We start from the raw sequence: 15,738 nt of genomic DNA on the forward strand, positions 1-15,738 counted from the left end.
GGGGTGACACTTTGTTTACTTAAAAAAAGTTTATTCAGAGATATTGCACTTTGAGATTGCCTCTTGAAAATACATTAAGATGAAAGTTAGTGAGAGAGCCAGTACAGTACATTGTTTTAATGAGAGCTACTCATGAGGACGAAACAGGAAAGGAAAGGGTTAAAAACACAGGAGTTAAACAGGTTTCTCACTGGAGTGATGAAGAGTCTTAACGAAGGATAGCTGCTACTAAAGCCAGCGGACTGCTATTGGAGTATTTTGCACCCTATACATTTATTTACATCAAAAAGCAAAGAATGAAAGCCAATGAGTGATTACCAGCTCTATAAACACAAGCTTTCCTACAGATAAATGGGTGCCGTTAAACATGTGAAATCAATGCAGATGTCAATGCATGTTGTGCTGTAGTCCAGGAGGGTCTGAATGATAGCAGGTGTGTGTGTGTTTTTAATGAGACGAGCTGTGCAGAATGCAGCAACTGTGTACCTTTACATGTGAGATCATGTCTGTCCTAGATTCTGTACCGTGCATTTCTAATGTGTGACTGATGCTGTTCATTTCCTACAAATCTGCTCACACTAACAGCAACTACAGTCGATGGCGATAAGAAGCCACCATCTCCCCTTCCTAAACTTTTCCCTTCAATCTCCCCTCTCTTGGAACCCCACCCCTCCCCAGTATCCTCCCTCCTCGGCCCTAACGTCTCCCAGTTGGGCGGATGGTATCTACACCAGACCCAGGATGCGCGCCACCCACCAGTTGCAGGGCATGATAACTCTGCAGGCCACCCTGCAGCCTCGGTAGTGGTACGGCCACGGGTGGTACCCCCCCAGCGGCTCGCAGATCCTCTGGCAGTGGGTGTAGCTGCGACGGCACTCGGTGCAGCACACGCCCTGGTGGTCCAGCATGGGGTCGATGTTCATGGAGCCCTGCTCACCCTCCAGACCTCTCTGAGGGGGTACAGAGAGGACAGCGGTCACACACACACATACGCACACACACAGCGTCTGTTCACATTCTGCCGCGTGATGCTGCACGTCTTTAGCGGCGGAGAGCGCTCGTTTCAAGCCAATTAAAAATGGATTTCGGACAGGCGGGATGGGGAGGAGGAGATGTTGTCAGATGTGGGTTTTTGTTGTCAAATATTTTCTTCTTCACTGTAGTGCTGGCTGTTTACCCCCATCTGAGGCTGTCAGGAGTGTGTAGCAGGGGTGGGGGATGCATGGAGGAGAGAGGGATTAAGGAGAGAGTGGGGCCCAACATTAGGGGTGAGGATGAAGGGCACGGGGGTGTGTATGTATGGGAGTCTGTGTGTGCTCAGCAGGGCAAAGGGGCCACGGCGGAGGAGGAGGAGGAGGAGGAGGAGGAGGAGGAGGGTGCTGTGGAATTATTCACACAGCCTCAGTGCTGAAAGGAAAGCTTTGGACAGGCTCAGACAGCCTCACATAGAAAACGTATGCACAGAAAACACACCCACGCATACGCTCAGATCTGCAGTGACAATCCGGGCCCCTCCGCCATGACCCCGACATCTGCTGCTGCTCGCACAGCTGTGAGAAACCCTCGTCGGCAAAACCCTTCTCAGGTAGCCCTCAGATGTGAACGGACAGTCGCGGAAGCTGCGGCGGGACGTAAACACGACAGAAGAAGAGGAACGTGTGAGTTTGTTTGTGTGACTCACCTGGTAGGGGTTCTCCGGGTTGAACTCTGCCTCCACGTCCTCTTCCTCCTCCTCGGCCCCGGCTGCCTGGCGGCGCTGGCGGGGGGCGGCCCTCCTCTTCCTCTGTCCGCCTGCACACATCACAGTCTCAGTCTCTGACAGCTGACCAAATTTAGGAGCGGAGTGGCACTAATGTGGCCCAGCTCCTGATTGCGCAGCCGTTTCTCTGGCAGCATTTTTGAAGTCCTCAGATGAAGTAGAATCAAATTGTGTTTTGGGAACTTTTGACCTCCCAGCATGCTAAAAATTGTACACTCAGGAGCTGGGGAGCTTCAAAAGGAGCCCTGCTTTTCTTTTTAGCCTGTTTTTCTTTCTATGGCTTTAAGAACGGTGATGTTAAAAGGAAACTATTGAGACCGTTTGACCCAGATCCCCTTTGCTTCATGACAAAACTCACACAGCCTTGAAAAATGAGTGTTTTACTCTCAGTTTGCAGTTGCATTTACATTGTCATGCCTATAAAACGAGCGCTCTGACTGCTTACTGGTCGAGTAGGTGGGACGGAGCCAGAAGATTGGCAGGTCTCCACACAGGTCCTTTATCTTGTTGCTGAGGAAGGCTGAGTCGGAGAGGGGAGTGTCAGCTGCCACCCAGATCAGATCATCCTCAAATTTGGCCGGCATCACCTCGTCCTCCTTCGGGGGGAGGGGGGAGGAGGAGAGAAGTGAGACAAACCAAATCACAGCAAGACATCTGAAGATGTCCCTGCTGCTGAAGGCAGAAAATCACACTTGTTTATGGATCTTGTTACTAGCCTCCCCCTTTCAATAGCCCACAGTCTTTGCATCCTGTCCGGGTCTAATCTGCATTAATGCTTTGCTGTTAATGCTCCTTATAACAGCATAAAATCAAGTAGTAAAAAGGCAGCCCTTAAGGCTTTAGTATACAGATTCCCTTTGCGCTAACATTTAGCTGTATACAGAGTGTCAGGACTCATCAAGATCTGGGGGGAAGGAGAGATTGGATGGCCTAAATTTGCAGGTTTCTGCAGATAAACTAATGAGCTTTTCAGAGGAGAGGCTGTGTAAACACGCTGTGTATCCACAGCCTGCAGGTAAAGGGGGAATTCTGCGGGGATGGCTTTGCCCACAGGCAGTTGTTCCTGCGGGCTGCGCTGCACTAGCCACGGCCATGTTTGTGGAATGTTATCCCACAACCTTTCAGAAATGTTTTTTTTTTTTTTCCTTCCCAGCTCAAATGATTTGCTGGAGGGACAAATAAAAGCGGGGGTCCTTCTCCACTGCTCGACTGATAAGAGTTTATCTGACCCACTCTCTCTGGATGCCGTTGTGTGCGTGTATGTGCGTGTGTGTGTGTGCGTGCTTATCTAACCCATATTTGCCATCACTCTAAATTATAGCAAATGACCAGCCTGCAGCAACCATTATAACAACATCTCCCTGACTCCGCACACACGCACGCACGCACACACGCACACAACGCGCTAACGCGAACCCAAACGATCATTTATGAGGCAAGGAGAGGCAATAACACAAACACACACAAAAGCACAAACGTGAAATAAATGATCTTTTATGAGGGAGAGAGAGGCAATAAGAGCAGCCCTGCGCGATAATTAATTGTGTGCTTGCATGTGTGCGCGCGTGACTGTGCGCGCGTGACTGTGCGCGTTCGCGAGGGCAACTCCGGTGATGTGGATTTATGTGGATGTGAGGCGTACGCGGTGCTAAATGATTTTAATTATCAGACAGCCTGAACTGAGCAGTGACAGGCTGTGGTGGTGGTGTGGTGTGATAGCCGCGCGCGCGCACACACACACACACACACACACACACACACACACACACACACACACACACACACACACACACACACATATGGTATGTTTCAGTGTAGTCCTCTGCTGTGTTTATTGATCTTAATAGAGTCCATCAAGCTGTTAAGTGATGGGAACTCACACATAAAATCACCCATGTGTTCCTGGTGGATCCTTGGCATGGGTGATTCATGCTAATAGCTTTGTATCAGGAGGGAGAACTTGTAGTATATCTCTAAAGCTCAGCAAAGAGTAAACAATGCTGTAAACTGCAGTAAAATACAACTTTCAGTAGAGGAATGTTTGTGATGTGTAACCACTGACTTTATAAATGGCTGGTTAAAGACTATTATTGCCATATAAATCCCTAATAAGCTATTTTTAAAAACAATGTTGGGTTATCAGGTTTGAAATATCCTCCTCTATAAGTTGTAATGTCTTTTTAGCTGTCTTCTCATGGCTCTTTAATGATGACCCACTGACATTTGTATTTTTAATAAGGCTGGTGAGTTATAAGACGTCAGTACTGCTCCAGCCACAACAATCCATTCTATCTGCAGCTGTAAATGTTATAAGTTGCAGTAATACTTTAGCGTGTTGGCATGCTAACATTTGCGACTTTGCACCAAATGCAAAGTTTGGCTGAGGATGATGGCAATGTGGGCATTTTTGCAAGAATTTGGTCATAAACTAAAATACTGGACCATCTCAAATGTTGACATGATGATGGGGCTAGAGGAAAAGTTAAGGGACCAACAAAGCTAGAACAGTTCATCCTGTGGTTGGCGTGAACGTGTGTCCCATATTTTGTGCTGGTCCATCTGGTAGATGTTGAGATGTTTGACTGGATAAGTGGTGATATGCTGGTGGCATCAGAGAAAAGGTCTGGGGATCATCAAAGTCAGTATGATTCATCCTCTGGGGAGCAGGAATGTCTGAAAATGATTTGAGGGCAATCCATCCAGTAGTTGCAGAGACTGAATTGAGGCCCAACAGACAGACCGTGCCATCCCTAAAGAGCTCGTTTCCACTGTTCTCTAGGAAGTGGTTCAACGTGCTGGATGCTAACATCCTGGTTTGCAAAATATATTGGAAACACAATTAGGAGCTTAGTGCCAAAGCCTCAGGCTCTGTGAGAAATAATTGATGTTTAATTGAAATGTTAATTAGTGAGTTTTAGAGGTGCTGATAGGTGGATTTTTTTATTTTTTTGGTTAGAGCCAAGCTAGCTTTTTCCTCAGTCTTTATGCTCAGCTAACTGGCTACTGCCTGTACCTTCATTTTTAGAATAGTATTAATCTTCTCATCTGACTCTCAGCAAGAAAGCAAATAAGCTTATCCCCCAAAATGTCAAAGTATTCCTTCAAAAGTTCAGGTAATGGAAAGCATGTCGCAGTTTGTTAAGTCCCTGCAGTGGAAACGGGCTCCTCATTGAAAAGCACATCACAGTATGTAGAAAACATGTCCTCTCAGGACACATAAGACAGACAGGACCAACCCACCAGGTCGAATGTCATCGAGTCCTTGTTGAGAGCCTCCACATCGGGCAGACGGGCCTTCACTTGGGTCTTGATGTAGCACTTCTCTCCTCCTGAAAACCGGATGCCTGTGATCCCCTGGAGAGGTGAGGAAGGAAAGGAGGACAAACACGAAGCTGGAAGTCAGAGCTCATTACTCCTCCAGTTGTTGTGTTGCATTCTGCAGCACTCTGCAGGTGTCTGGGACTATAGATCTGTACATCGGATGTAATCACTGCTGATTTTGATAACATTTTGGGAGCGATGCTGCAGTTTGGAGCTATGTTCTAGATTAAGAAATTACACTCATGGGGACACTCTGCTTAAAGGTCAAAATTTTAATAGTTGAAAGGAAAAAAAACTGCTGCTTCACTACTCTGATTGGCCTGATTGGGCTGCTTTAATTAAAGGTCAAAAACCACCGGTCCGAATTTAATGAAAATTGGAGAGACGATGCATCTTGACACTGATTGGCCCAAAGGGAGATAACATGCCTACTTGTTCTTAATTTCTCCGCTGCTACGACGAGCCAATCTCCCCACAAGGGTCTTTAAAGTTTCAACAAATCTGATCGACTGCTTTTTCTCGGATGCTCTGAATTGCTCAGAGAGTGTTGATCAGAGAGTCCGTGAGTCTGGTTTTCTGCTTTCATCTGAATCTCCTGATATTTTAGCTTATTTCAGATCCAACTCACAATCTCAAAGTCATGGACCTCCACGGCCTCGTCCGCTCCGCTGCCGGTGCTGAATCTCTCCATGTTATTGGCTGTGTCGATCTCCATCGTACCCTCCTCCACTTTTCCATTGATGCTCATGCTGTAGTGGACATTGTAGACCTACACACACACACACACACACACACACACACACACACACACACACACACACAAGGTTTCAGACTGGCATGTAAGGTATGAGAGTCCTGGGAGTCACCCCACCCCCAGCCCTCTCTCTTTCAACACTCCTCCTCACCCTCTTTCTCCAATCTTACCCTCTGACTTCTCCTCACATACAGCCTCTCTTTTCTGGATTTCTCTTTCAGATGACACATTCATTCAGACAGATGAACACAATCTGTACAGCTCTGGGTGATGATGACCCTTCTACAGAGCCTTTTCATCATGTCTTCATAGCGTTTTCTAACTCCATGATAAGGAAAAAAAAAAAAAAAAACACTCAGAAAGCTACATTTTCCCCCTCATCTCTTCCACCTCTTGCCCCTGGAGCATCAGCCGGACCAAAGAGGCCCCCACCACCCCTCTCCACCCTGCCAGGATCCTCCAGCACACACACACACACACACACACGCACACAACGCCTCCATTCACCAGGCGGGCTGTACCATGGAACTGGTGTGTTTAATTTACATTTTACTGTTTGCTTACACTGCTAAAAAAGAGTCCATCACTCTAGCATTGAGCCTCCTTTTAATTCAAACAAGTTCAAAATGTGACCACTGACAACTTCATTCCACTTGTTTCCAATTCAAAACAGCTAGTTTCAAGAATTTACTCAATCAAGTGACAGCCTTTAATTGACTGTGAGCGCCAGAGCTGTGTTCTTTGATGGTCGTGCCACTTATTGTAGAAAAGTTTTGAAAGTCGAGTCAAACTGCAGCGGAACAAAAGGAATGATCTAACAGATCACACTGCATGTGATTTGACTTTTGATTGAAAGTCCTGAGGGACTGCTGGGAAGTTATTGGGATGAGGAGGGCAGCTGAACTTTATGTTTCTCTTTGTCAGAATGAAAATCCTTCCACAGCGTTATTGATTTTTAATTTTTTTTAGTTTTCTTGACTGAAAACTGCAACACCCTCCCCACAACATGTCCAACTTAATACAACAGTGTTGAGTTGGCACAATGTATGTATCCTGGTCCCCAATTTAAACCTTAATATCATGATGGAACTTCTGATGTGTGACACCAATGAACACATTAATCAAACTGGAAACAGAGACAGAAATATTTTCTTCTCCATATTCAAAAGTGCACCTTTGTGAACCCCCAGCTCTCCAAAATTACTGTAAGTTCAGCCAAAATTACAATATTCTCCACTTTTCTCACTCATCCAGCCTTAAAAAACTTACATTTTTTGCAGTGTAAATAAAATATTAGTTTTACGTGTTTTTCATTGTTGTTCCAGAAGTAGAAAGCTCCGACTGCCCCCAGTAGCAGCAGGAGGGTCCCTGCGATGAGCACCGCGATCCCGGCCTTTAGGAGACGGCCGGTGGCGGCGGGCTTCACGGCCACGGCGGAGTAGGCCTACGGTAAAACAAACAAATAAACAAACAAACAAACAAAAAAAGGGAAAGAAAGAAAATACATGCCCATATAATCAGCGTCACTCTGATGCATTAAGAAAAAGGTTACTGTATGTGTAGAAAAAGCAGCTTCTGTTCGATTGCTGAATTAGATTCCTGTAAAAGGTCGCTCACACAGGATTTTGGTCATCTGTCCAGCATATGAAAGGTCAATAACCGAACGCTGTGGCCTGTGAGTGCTCCCCACAGGTGTACCTACAGCATCCTACGCTATAGACCCCCTGATCCCGACCACATTGAGCTGTACTGGCCCGTATGCAAACTCACCGGAGGCATGAACTGCTGCAGGTCCTCCGGTCCCGCCGAGGCGATCGGTACTTTCTCTGAGTTCCCGGCCATGACTGGAGCCAAACACCTGAGGAAATCCCAGTCCACTAAGTCTCCTCTCTCTCTCTCTCTCTCTCTCTCTCTCTCTCTCTCTCTCTCTCTCTCTCTCTCTCTCTCTCTCTCTCTCTCTCAGGAGGAGGAAGGACACCTCTGCGCACTCACACAGGCAGGTTTTATGCTGTAACGCGAAGGGGTGCGCACCCTTTCCAAGTTCTGTAACTTTAAATCAAAAGGTAAAACATAACCTCCAGTTGATGACCACCGCATTGTGAGCAAGCACTAATTTAAGCCCAGAGTTAGGTTTCTTTCAGAAAAGCCTTAATCATTCTTTCTCTTTGAAGATCATATAGGCTGCTCATGTAACTTACATGAGTTTGATTCCTGCTATGATCCTCGGAATTTCATATCATTAAGCTTTATGACAGCCACGATGAGAAGACTAAGATCTATTCAGCAATTAAAAAGATGATGAAGGAAGGGTGAGGCTGTCTCCTCGAATCACCTTTGCGCACACCCTTTCTCTCCCTCTGCGCTCTCTCTCCTCTCAATGCCTCCACAGACGGCTGCGGGTCAAAGGTGACTGTGGCGGAATGTCGCATGTTTTCTCCAGCTTGGACACGGTGTATTTACATGACAGCGCGCAAAAACGGTAGCTTGCTTGACAGACTGTCTTGTTCCTCTACATCTTCTATATCCGAGTCCAGAGCTGCGTTTCTGTTAGGAAAAAAATGCCCTGAACCCATGAATGATAATGGGGGCATTACGTAAGGGACGCAGCGTGCGCATTTGGCAGATAGACAAAAAAACATCCTGACAGGGTAGCAGGAGGATTTGCTCACAAGGACTTTATGTTCTCTGACAAAAATCACCTGTGTTAGAAAGCCTATCAAACTTATCCTTAGGTTGACTCCCTCTCGTGCGTGCCTTGCTTCTTTTTTTTTTTTTAGACGACCAGTTAATGCGCCTTTACGCATATTCTTAATCCCATTATGTCTGTTCTATGCGCACATTTCAGGAGGTAATGATTAATGTAATGAAATTCCGAGCATATCTTTGATTCTTCTGTTAATATGCAGGCCTTAGCCGGTAAAATGCGGTTATCAAGTCCATGAAAGTGAGAGTGATTTGCTAGAAAACCTTGGCGTCTGTTCTGGCATCTTACCAGCACAATCGTATCCACAAAGGAAAAAACTAAACTGACCTTCTTCGGTGGGCTGCAAGGACAGAGGCTGACTACTGCAATAACAGCGACGCCTGTTGGTTTTTACTAGTGACTGATATCCCTGCGAGGCATTCACAAACACGCGGCTCACCTTACCCGGGTCTGAATCTCTCTGAACAAACACACAACTCACATTCTCAGAACAGTATGTCAAAGTTTATTTTCTCTCGGAATATTGTGATGATAAAAAAAAGTCTGTACAATTTGCCTACTTATTATTGCATTCAAATCATTTCATACAGTTATCAGCTTGATACATAGCGGGCCCTCAAACTGCACAGTTTCCGGGGCCATTTTAAATAGTCAGCGTGCTTAAAGATCATTAATTACAATTGGTATTTACATAACTTTGCTTAATTATTACTCTTACAAAAATAAAATCTCTGTATGTACAAAACTTGCATATGATACACTCCATGTCCAACAAAATGTCTCAAAGTGATTGAATGGACATCAAATGTGGCTTTTACAATAAAACACAAATATTAGGATATAAACTTATATGCACACTCTCCACAGCAACAAATAACTTCAGAAAGTTACAGTTTTCATTGTCAATGAATCATAAATTAAAACTTTGAATACACTATACATTTCTTTGAGGTGTGTGTGCGTGTGTGCAATGTCTCTTTTAGACGTCATTGTTGGGACAGTGTGTTGGGGTGGGGGTGTAAACAGGGAGGGTTATATCACTGATCTCCTGCACCCTCACAGGCCTGGGTGGGGTCACCAGCACGTAGTCGTACTCTCTGTGCAGCACCTTCTCGTACACGCTCTGCAGACCCACTGTTTTGGGGATGTGGGCCTGGTAGTAGTTGTCCCTGCGGTGGGGGTCCCGGGGCAGGGAGGCCGTCTTGGAGAGGCTGCTGAAGGAGGAGAGGGTCGGGGCTGGAGAGGGCGCTGCATTGGCTCTGACTGCTGAGGGGCTCCAGCAGCGATCTGAGTGACCCAGGACCTTACATTCGCTGGTACAAGCCCACAGACCTGGATGAGAGGGAGGAAAGATGAGTGGAGTCAGATTTAAAACCAAAGCACGATGTCTAATCCACATCATTTTGTACAGCCATTAAAATGTGACATTTTCCCCGCCCTTACCAGGTTGGCCGCCCATGGGAGGACCCACAGCTCCATCTTTCTTCAGGCCAGTGTCTCCACTGACATCACTGTCACTGTCATTGAAGTCACTGTCCCCCTTGCCACTGTCTTTGCCACTGAAGGCCGGGTCCCTGGCAGAAATGGTGGTGTAAGAGTTCCCCTTCCAGATGGTGATGGGCCTCACCGCCTCTTTGCCATTCCCATAGCCAGGCAGAGTGGAGTAGCCCTGCAGGAGGAGAGAGAGAGAGAAAACAGAGGTTAGTGTCTGCCTGATGAACACATTGCAGATTGCTTATTGCTGTGTGCCGCTCCACACCTCCCCTCCCCTCCCCTGCTGAGCACAGTGTCCCAGAAGTGCACCTCACCTCGTGTTTATTCCCTCGTAGCTTGCTGTTGCTGTCTGAGTCATACACGCAGGGCACCTCGCTGCCGTCCTCTGAGGCCGAACACCCGTCACTGCCCCCGGGGTGAGCCGGCGTGAACCCACCGGGCTGGCTGCTGTAGGAGTGTCCCTCAAAGGCCGCTCCTCCCCCGCCCCCATGGAGAGGCAGAAGCGGGTTGTCCACCACATGGTTCCTGCCCCTCTCAAGCGTGCCCTTCTCCCCGTACGAGTCGCTGTCTTCTCCGCTTTTGTCCCGTTTGCGCCGGTTGCAGGTGGTGGCGATGAGGATGATGGCGAGCAGCAGGAGCGTGCAGCTCCCCGCGAGCACAACGATAATCACCACAGACAGGTCCCACTGCGCGTGCACCTCGTCCCCGCTGCCTGCCTGGTACACTGTCCTGTCGCTCGGCGGGGAGCCCGCGATGATGAGGAAGTGGAGCGTGGCGGTGGAAGTGAGCGCGGGTCTCCCGTTGTCACTCACCGTCACGGTCACGCTCAGGGTTTCGTCCACCTCGTGGCTGAGCACCTGGTTGAGGTAGATCTCCCCGGTGGCTTTGTTCACAGAGAACACGGAGGGTTCACCGGTGGCCAGCCCGTAGGACAGCTCCGAGTTCACGCCCTCATCCGCATCCCGCGCCTCCACCCGGGTGATGACGTAGCCGCTCGGTGCGTCCCGGGGCAGGAGGACCTCAGCGGAGCCGTTATTGAGAGCCGGCTGAGTGATGATTGGCGCGTTATCATTCTGGTCTACTATCCTCACATAGACATTGGCGCTGCCGGACAGGGGCGGGGATCCGCCGTCGCTGGCCGTGATGCGGAGCTCCAGCTGTTTCATCATCTCATAGTTGAAGCTCCGGAGCGCGTAAAGCGACCCGCTTGCGGGGTCCAATGACACGAAGGTGGAAATAGGGGAGCCCATGAAGTACGTGTCTGCCAGTTTGTAGCTGACCTTCCCGTTTGACCCCATGTCCATGTCCCGCGCCACCACCGTGGTGATGTATGCGCCAGGCGCGTTGTTCTCCACCACCGCCACCTCATACACCGGTTTACTGAACACAGGAGCGTTGTCGTTCTCATCTGTCAGTCTTATCGTGTACTGAGTGATGGTCCTGAAGGGAGGGGAGCCCAGATCCTCCGCCACGACTGTGAGGTTATATTCGGGGATTTTCTCCCGGTCTAACGGGCTGGTGCTCACAATCATGAAGCTGTCCTCGTACGCCTGCTGCAGTCTGAAGTGATCGTGCCCGTACAGCGTGCAGTGCACCTGTCCGTTAGCGCCGGAGTCTCTGTCCGAGGTGCTGACCAGAGCCACGAAACTCTCCCTGGCCGCAGCCTCGGTGATGTACGCTATCCCCGCCGTGATGGACGTCATCGGGGTGATGGAGATCTCCGGTGCGTTGTCGTTAACGTCCTGCACTTGCACTACAATTTTGCAGATGGCCGGGCTCGGGTTCGGACCCAGGTCGGTGGCCTGGACGTCAAACTCGTACGTGTTCTTGCTTTCAAAGTCAATCGGGCTCTCCAGAGTGAGCCGTCCGGTCTTCCTGTCCACTCTGAAGAGTTGTCGTATTTCTGTGGGCACTTGGTTCCCGAACCCGTACACCACCTCACCGTTCAGCCCCTCGTCCGGGTCCTCCGCGTTCAGGTCCAGTAAGAGGGAGCCCACCGGTGCGTCCTCGGGCAGATCCACGGAGAAGCTGTTCCTGTCGAACACCGGACTGTTGTCGTTGTAGTCTTTCACCTTGATGTTGATGCGCGTTGTTCCGGTGCGGGACGGGTTGCCACCGTCCATGGCGACCAGCTCCAGCGCGTAAGAACCCTGCGTCTCCCGGTCCAGCTCCTTCATGAGCACCAGCTCCGCATATTTAACCCCGTCGGCCCTGCTGAGCACGTCAATTGAAAAGTGGCTGTTTACAGAGATCTGGTAGCTTTGGATGTAGTTCACCCCAACATCGTCATCCACGGCAAAGTCCAGCGGGATCCGCGTGCCCACCGCTGTGTTCTCAGAGATCTCCAGACTCGACTCTTTCCGGGGGAACTCGGGGGAGTTGTCGTTGATGTCCTTGACCTCCACCTCGACGTGGATGAGTTTGAACTGCTCTTTAGAGAAGCTGACCACGTCGAAAGCGATGAGGCAGTGCAGGGTGTGTTTGCAGATCCGCTCCCTGTCTATCCTCTCTCCTATGGTCAGCTGCCCGTCGCTCTCCCTCAGACGGATGAAAGAGGAGTTGAACTGTTTCATCATCCTGAAATTGGTCCTGGAGCCCCCTGAGGAAGAGGCACTGGAGGAGATGTCCTTGGCCAAGTTTCCAATCACTGTCCCTGGTGCGTCTTCCTCAAACGTCTGATATTTCACCGTCTTTCCTTGTGTGACAGCAGCCAGGCTTGCCAAAGAGACGCACACTAGCACCAACAACCCGTTCCACCCTATTCCTCCCATCTTGACACCTTCACTCCAAAATAATGAGAAATTCAGCAAACTGTCCGCACTGAGTCCACTTTAAAGTTTAAACAAAACGTACCCGCGAAAAGCTACTCCTTCCCCGCTCTTGTCGACTCTCCGGGGCTCTTTATGTTTTGTATAAAGCCTGTAATAAATATTCCATATGTTTTTCAATGCGCACTCTGGATGCGCTCCTCTCTCTCTCCCTCTCTCTCTCTCTACTGGAGGTGTGCTGCTCTCTCAGCGCAAGAGGGCTGCAGTGTCTGCAGGAGGGTTTATACGGCGAGGCATGCAAATGAGCCGCACTGTGACCAATCCGAGCTTTGAGAGGGGAAAAAAAGGGGGACTTCTGAAAGACCTCTAAACCCTGTTTAGAGATTCCTGGACTGTGCGGAGAAACTTGGCACCCAATATGTGGGCTAAACGCGGGGTTTGATTTAATACAGCTATAGTTTCCGTTGCTTGTTTATGTTCCTCGGGCTGTTAAATGAGTCTGCGCACCGACACACGGGGGGAGCACAGAGATGCGCAGTGTCCCTGAGCTAGAGGACAAAGCATTTGAATGGGAGTATCTGTTCAGGATGCTTTACCCTATAGGCGCACTTTTGAGTGGAAAGAGATTTATGCTTAAACACTGTTAGGTTGGATCCCCACGCACGTGTGCTGTGTGACCCACTGGAGTAAAAGCAGTCACTGGCACAGGCTAAGCTGCCCCAGTGACCTCTCCACCTCAGATAAGAAAATAACATCATACATGCAAGAATATGACACGATTCGCCCGCTTCTCCGACCTCAGAGTGCCCTGGTCTAGTCATCCAGACAGATAAGATTTCATATAATGGACTTATGATAGACCCATAATGCTGAGACAGCTTAACATGCTGAATAATAGCAGGGCCAGTGATTCACAAGAATATGGTGTAACTGGTGGTAATAGCATCATTTTAGTGCACATTTTATTCTCATTAATAAATTCCATAAATTTGCTCTGTCGTCTATTATTCATCCCCCTAGTGTGTTGTAATCCAGTAATTGTTTGCCTATCAGATCATATCTGAGGCTAGAAAGGACTATATCCACTTAAACATTGATTTTATTCTAATTCGGTCTCAGCACAGATCGGCTCACGAGATGTCTTGTGCGCGAGAGAGGGGATTTTTTAATTAAAGCCAGTGTAACGGCCCGGTTTAACATGTGACTCTCCTCGGCCTCGCCTGCCAGAACAGAGGCGCAGGTGAAGACTACACACACACACACACACACACACACACACACACACACACACACACACACACACACACACACACACACACACACACACACGCAGGCGGTCACGCACGCACTCACACATCCTTCCATGAACCCGTTACAAATGGGATTTGGCTGTAAACGCAGGGGGGATTTATCAGGATTTCAATAGTGAGATTATATCAAAGGCGTATGAAGCCCTCGTTAGTAGCAGCGGGATAATGGCATGGCAGGGTCTCCCTTTGCAGCCGTCCATGCCGGTATTGTGGCCCCTGAGCTGGTCTGTGGGGACCCTAACCCCTGCTGCCTCCATGCAACCCTCTGCCTAACTGCAGCATAATGAGGCAAAGCCACATGCAGCCTTTGTACCATCCCTCCATCCCCATTCTCCTCCCCCATCCCCATGCCTGCCCCGGTCCCGACCACGACTCCTTTCATTACAGGGAGATGGGAGATGAATTGGCCTGGACATCAGGGTCCCTCTTATTAAAATACATTTAGAGAGCAACCGGGGCCCCGTCACGGTTCTTTAAGAGATTTTCTCATTCTTCCCATTGGACCCAGTCTCTCTTTCCCTCTCTTCCTTCTTCACCCTCCACCCCACACCACCTCTCTCTCTCTCTCTCTCTCTCTCTCTCTCTCACACACACACACACACACACACACGCACGCACAGCTTTTCAGGGGCAACACTTGCCTTGCAGTAGAAGCTAATATCAGTTGGCATGTTCTATAAAGAACCCATCTGCCACAGAAAGTCAAATAGGAGACACCTGAATGGACAACATCTAGTCAAGCAGCTTGCATGGTTAGACACAGTCAGGCCTGTCCTAAACGATAAGGAGACAACATTCTGTGATTAATTAAGGACATCACAGCATCATCAGCCCTTAGGGACGTTAAATGGTGCCACTTTCCTCTCAAGCTCTTTTATAGAGACTTTAAAAGTTATAACTAATTATAGCTTTATAGATCAGTTATGATCCCTTAATAAGAAGAACTTCTGGGTTGCCAGGTTCTGGAAAATCCCTTACATTGATTGGACTGTCACTAAGGGACTGTAAGAAAGTTGTGAGGAGGAAGTGGAGGTCAGAAAGCAAGGAAGGTATATTTTTGCTCTGACTTTTTTCTTTTGTCCTCAATTAACATTTTATTTCACTCTTTCTTCACAATAGCTACATAAATAGTCATACAGTCCTTACGTAAGTTGTTGCTATATGAGTTAATGTACAGCTTTTATTCACTTCTAGACAAGGGTTGCAAAGCATCTGGACAAAAACAATCATTCCTCACAATTCATGAAACTTTTATGAATGCATTGCCAACAGTCATAACTGCTTTATTACCAAATTGAAAGGCTAGAAAACAGCCTGGCAACCCTGCAAATGTGTTCTTATTAATGGTTATAAATGATACGTGAAGGGTGCAAAGTAGCAGCATACGATCACCGATAATATGAAGACAAGATAACTCTGATGAATCTGTTACAGCAGCAGCAGTGAGTCAGATCCAAAGGACCCTTCTTTCGCTGTGCAGCATTGTGAAGAGCCCATTCTTGCAGGCAGAGAGGCTTTATTGAAGCACAGTAATGATGTGCTCGCTGTGGGGCCGCGTGAGAATCACCGTGTTTATTCTCATTTCTTTATGTGTTTAGAGTACACAGCACTCTGACGGTATTCTAATA

The 15,738-nt window shown here is 48.3% G+C and overlaps 3 protein-coding genes across 3 annotated transcripts in view; all 3 read right to left on the reverse strand.

Annotated features, from left to right (window-relative positions):
• The window catches only part of LOC139338701 (uncharacterized), a 147,855-nt gene that overhangs the window by 55,132 nt on the left and 76,985 nt on the right, over positions 1–15,738 (reverse strand). The window lies entirely within an intron of this gene.
• On the reverse strand, positions 18–8,215 carry LOC139339099 (leukocyte cell-derived chemotaxin 1-like). The gene is made up of 8 exons (XM_070974555.1): positions 8,167–8,215; positions 7,605–7,692; positions 7,138–7,278; positions 5,709–5,849; positions 5,000–5,113; positions 2,205–2,355; positions 1,682–1,791; positions 18–950 (listed from the first exon to the last, which is right to left on the reverse strand). Exons 2-8 carry the CDS (start codon positions 7,674–7,676, stop codon positions 726–728), a joined length of 954 nt encoding a protein of 317 aa, XP_070830656.1. The 5' UTR covers positions 7,677–7,692; positions 8,167–8,215; the 3' UTR covers positions 18–725.
• On the reverse strand, positions 9,031–13,053 carry LOC139339489 (protocadherin-8-like). Its single transcript, XM_070975137.1, has 3 exons — positions 10,347–13,053; positions 9,982–10,207; positions 9,031–9,870 (listed from the first exon to the last, which is right to left on the reverse strand). The coding sequence occupies exons 1-3, from the start codon at positions 12,801–12,803 to the stop codon at positions 9,518–9,520; spliced, it is 3,036 nt and encodes a 1,011-aa protein (XP_070831238.1). The 5' UTR covers positions 12,804–13,053; the 3' UTR covers positions 9,031–9,517.

The sequence above is a fragment of the Chaetodon trifascialis genome, chromosome 11 (genome assembly GCF_039877785.1).
Source record: "Chaetodon trifascialis isolate fChaTrf1 chromosome 11, fChaTrf1.hap1, whole genome shotgun sequence".
In the NCBI taxonomy this organism is placed as follows: Eukaryota; Metazoa; Chordata; class Actinopteri; order Chaetodontiformes; family Chaetodontidae; genus Chaetodon; species Chaetodon trifascialis.

Bases quoted from the DNA above. Each gene is read 5' to 3' on its own strand.
- LOC139339489 (XM_070975137.1), bottom strand. From the start codon at position 12,803: ATGGGAGGAATAGGGTGGAACGGGTTGTTGGTGCTAGTGTGCGTCTCT. The intron at 10,208-10,346 runs GTGAGGTGCACT...CTCCTCCTGCAG, and splicing joins TACGAGGGAATAAACACGAG to GGCTACTCCACTCTGCCTGG. The intron at 9,871-9,981 runs GTAAGGGCGGGG...CCTCTCATCCAG, and splicing joins TCCCATGGGCGGCCAACCTG to GTCTGTGGGCTTGTACCAGC.
- LOC139339099 (XM_070974555.1), bottom strand. From the start codon at position 7,676: ATGGCCGGGAACTCAGAGAAAGTACCGATCGCCTCGGCGGGACCGGAG. The intron at 5,850-7,137 runs GTAAAACTAATA...GTGTGTGTGTAG, and splicing joins GGAACAACAATGAAAAACAC to GTCTACAATGTCCACTACAG. The intron at 1,792-2,204 runs GTAAGCAGTCAG...TGATGTGTGCAG, and splicing joins CCGTCCCACCTACTCGACCA to GCGGACAGAGGAAGAGGAGG.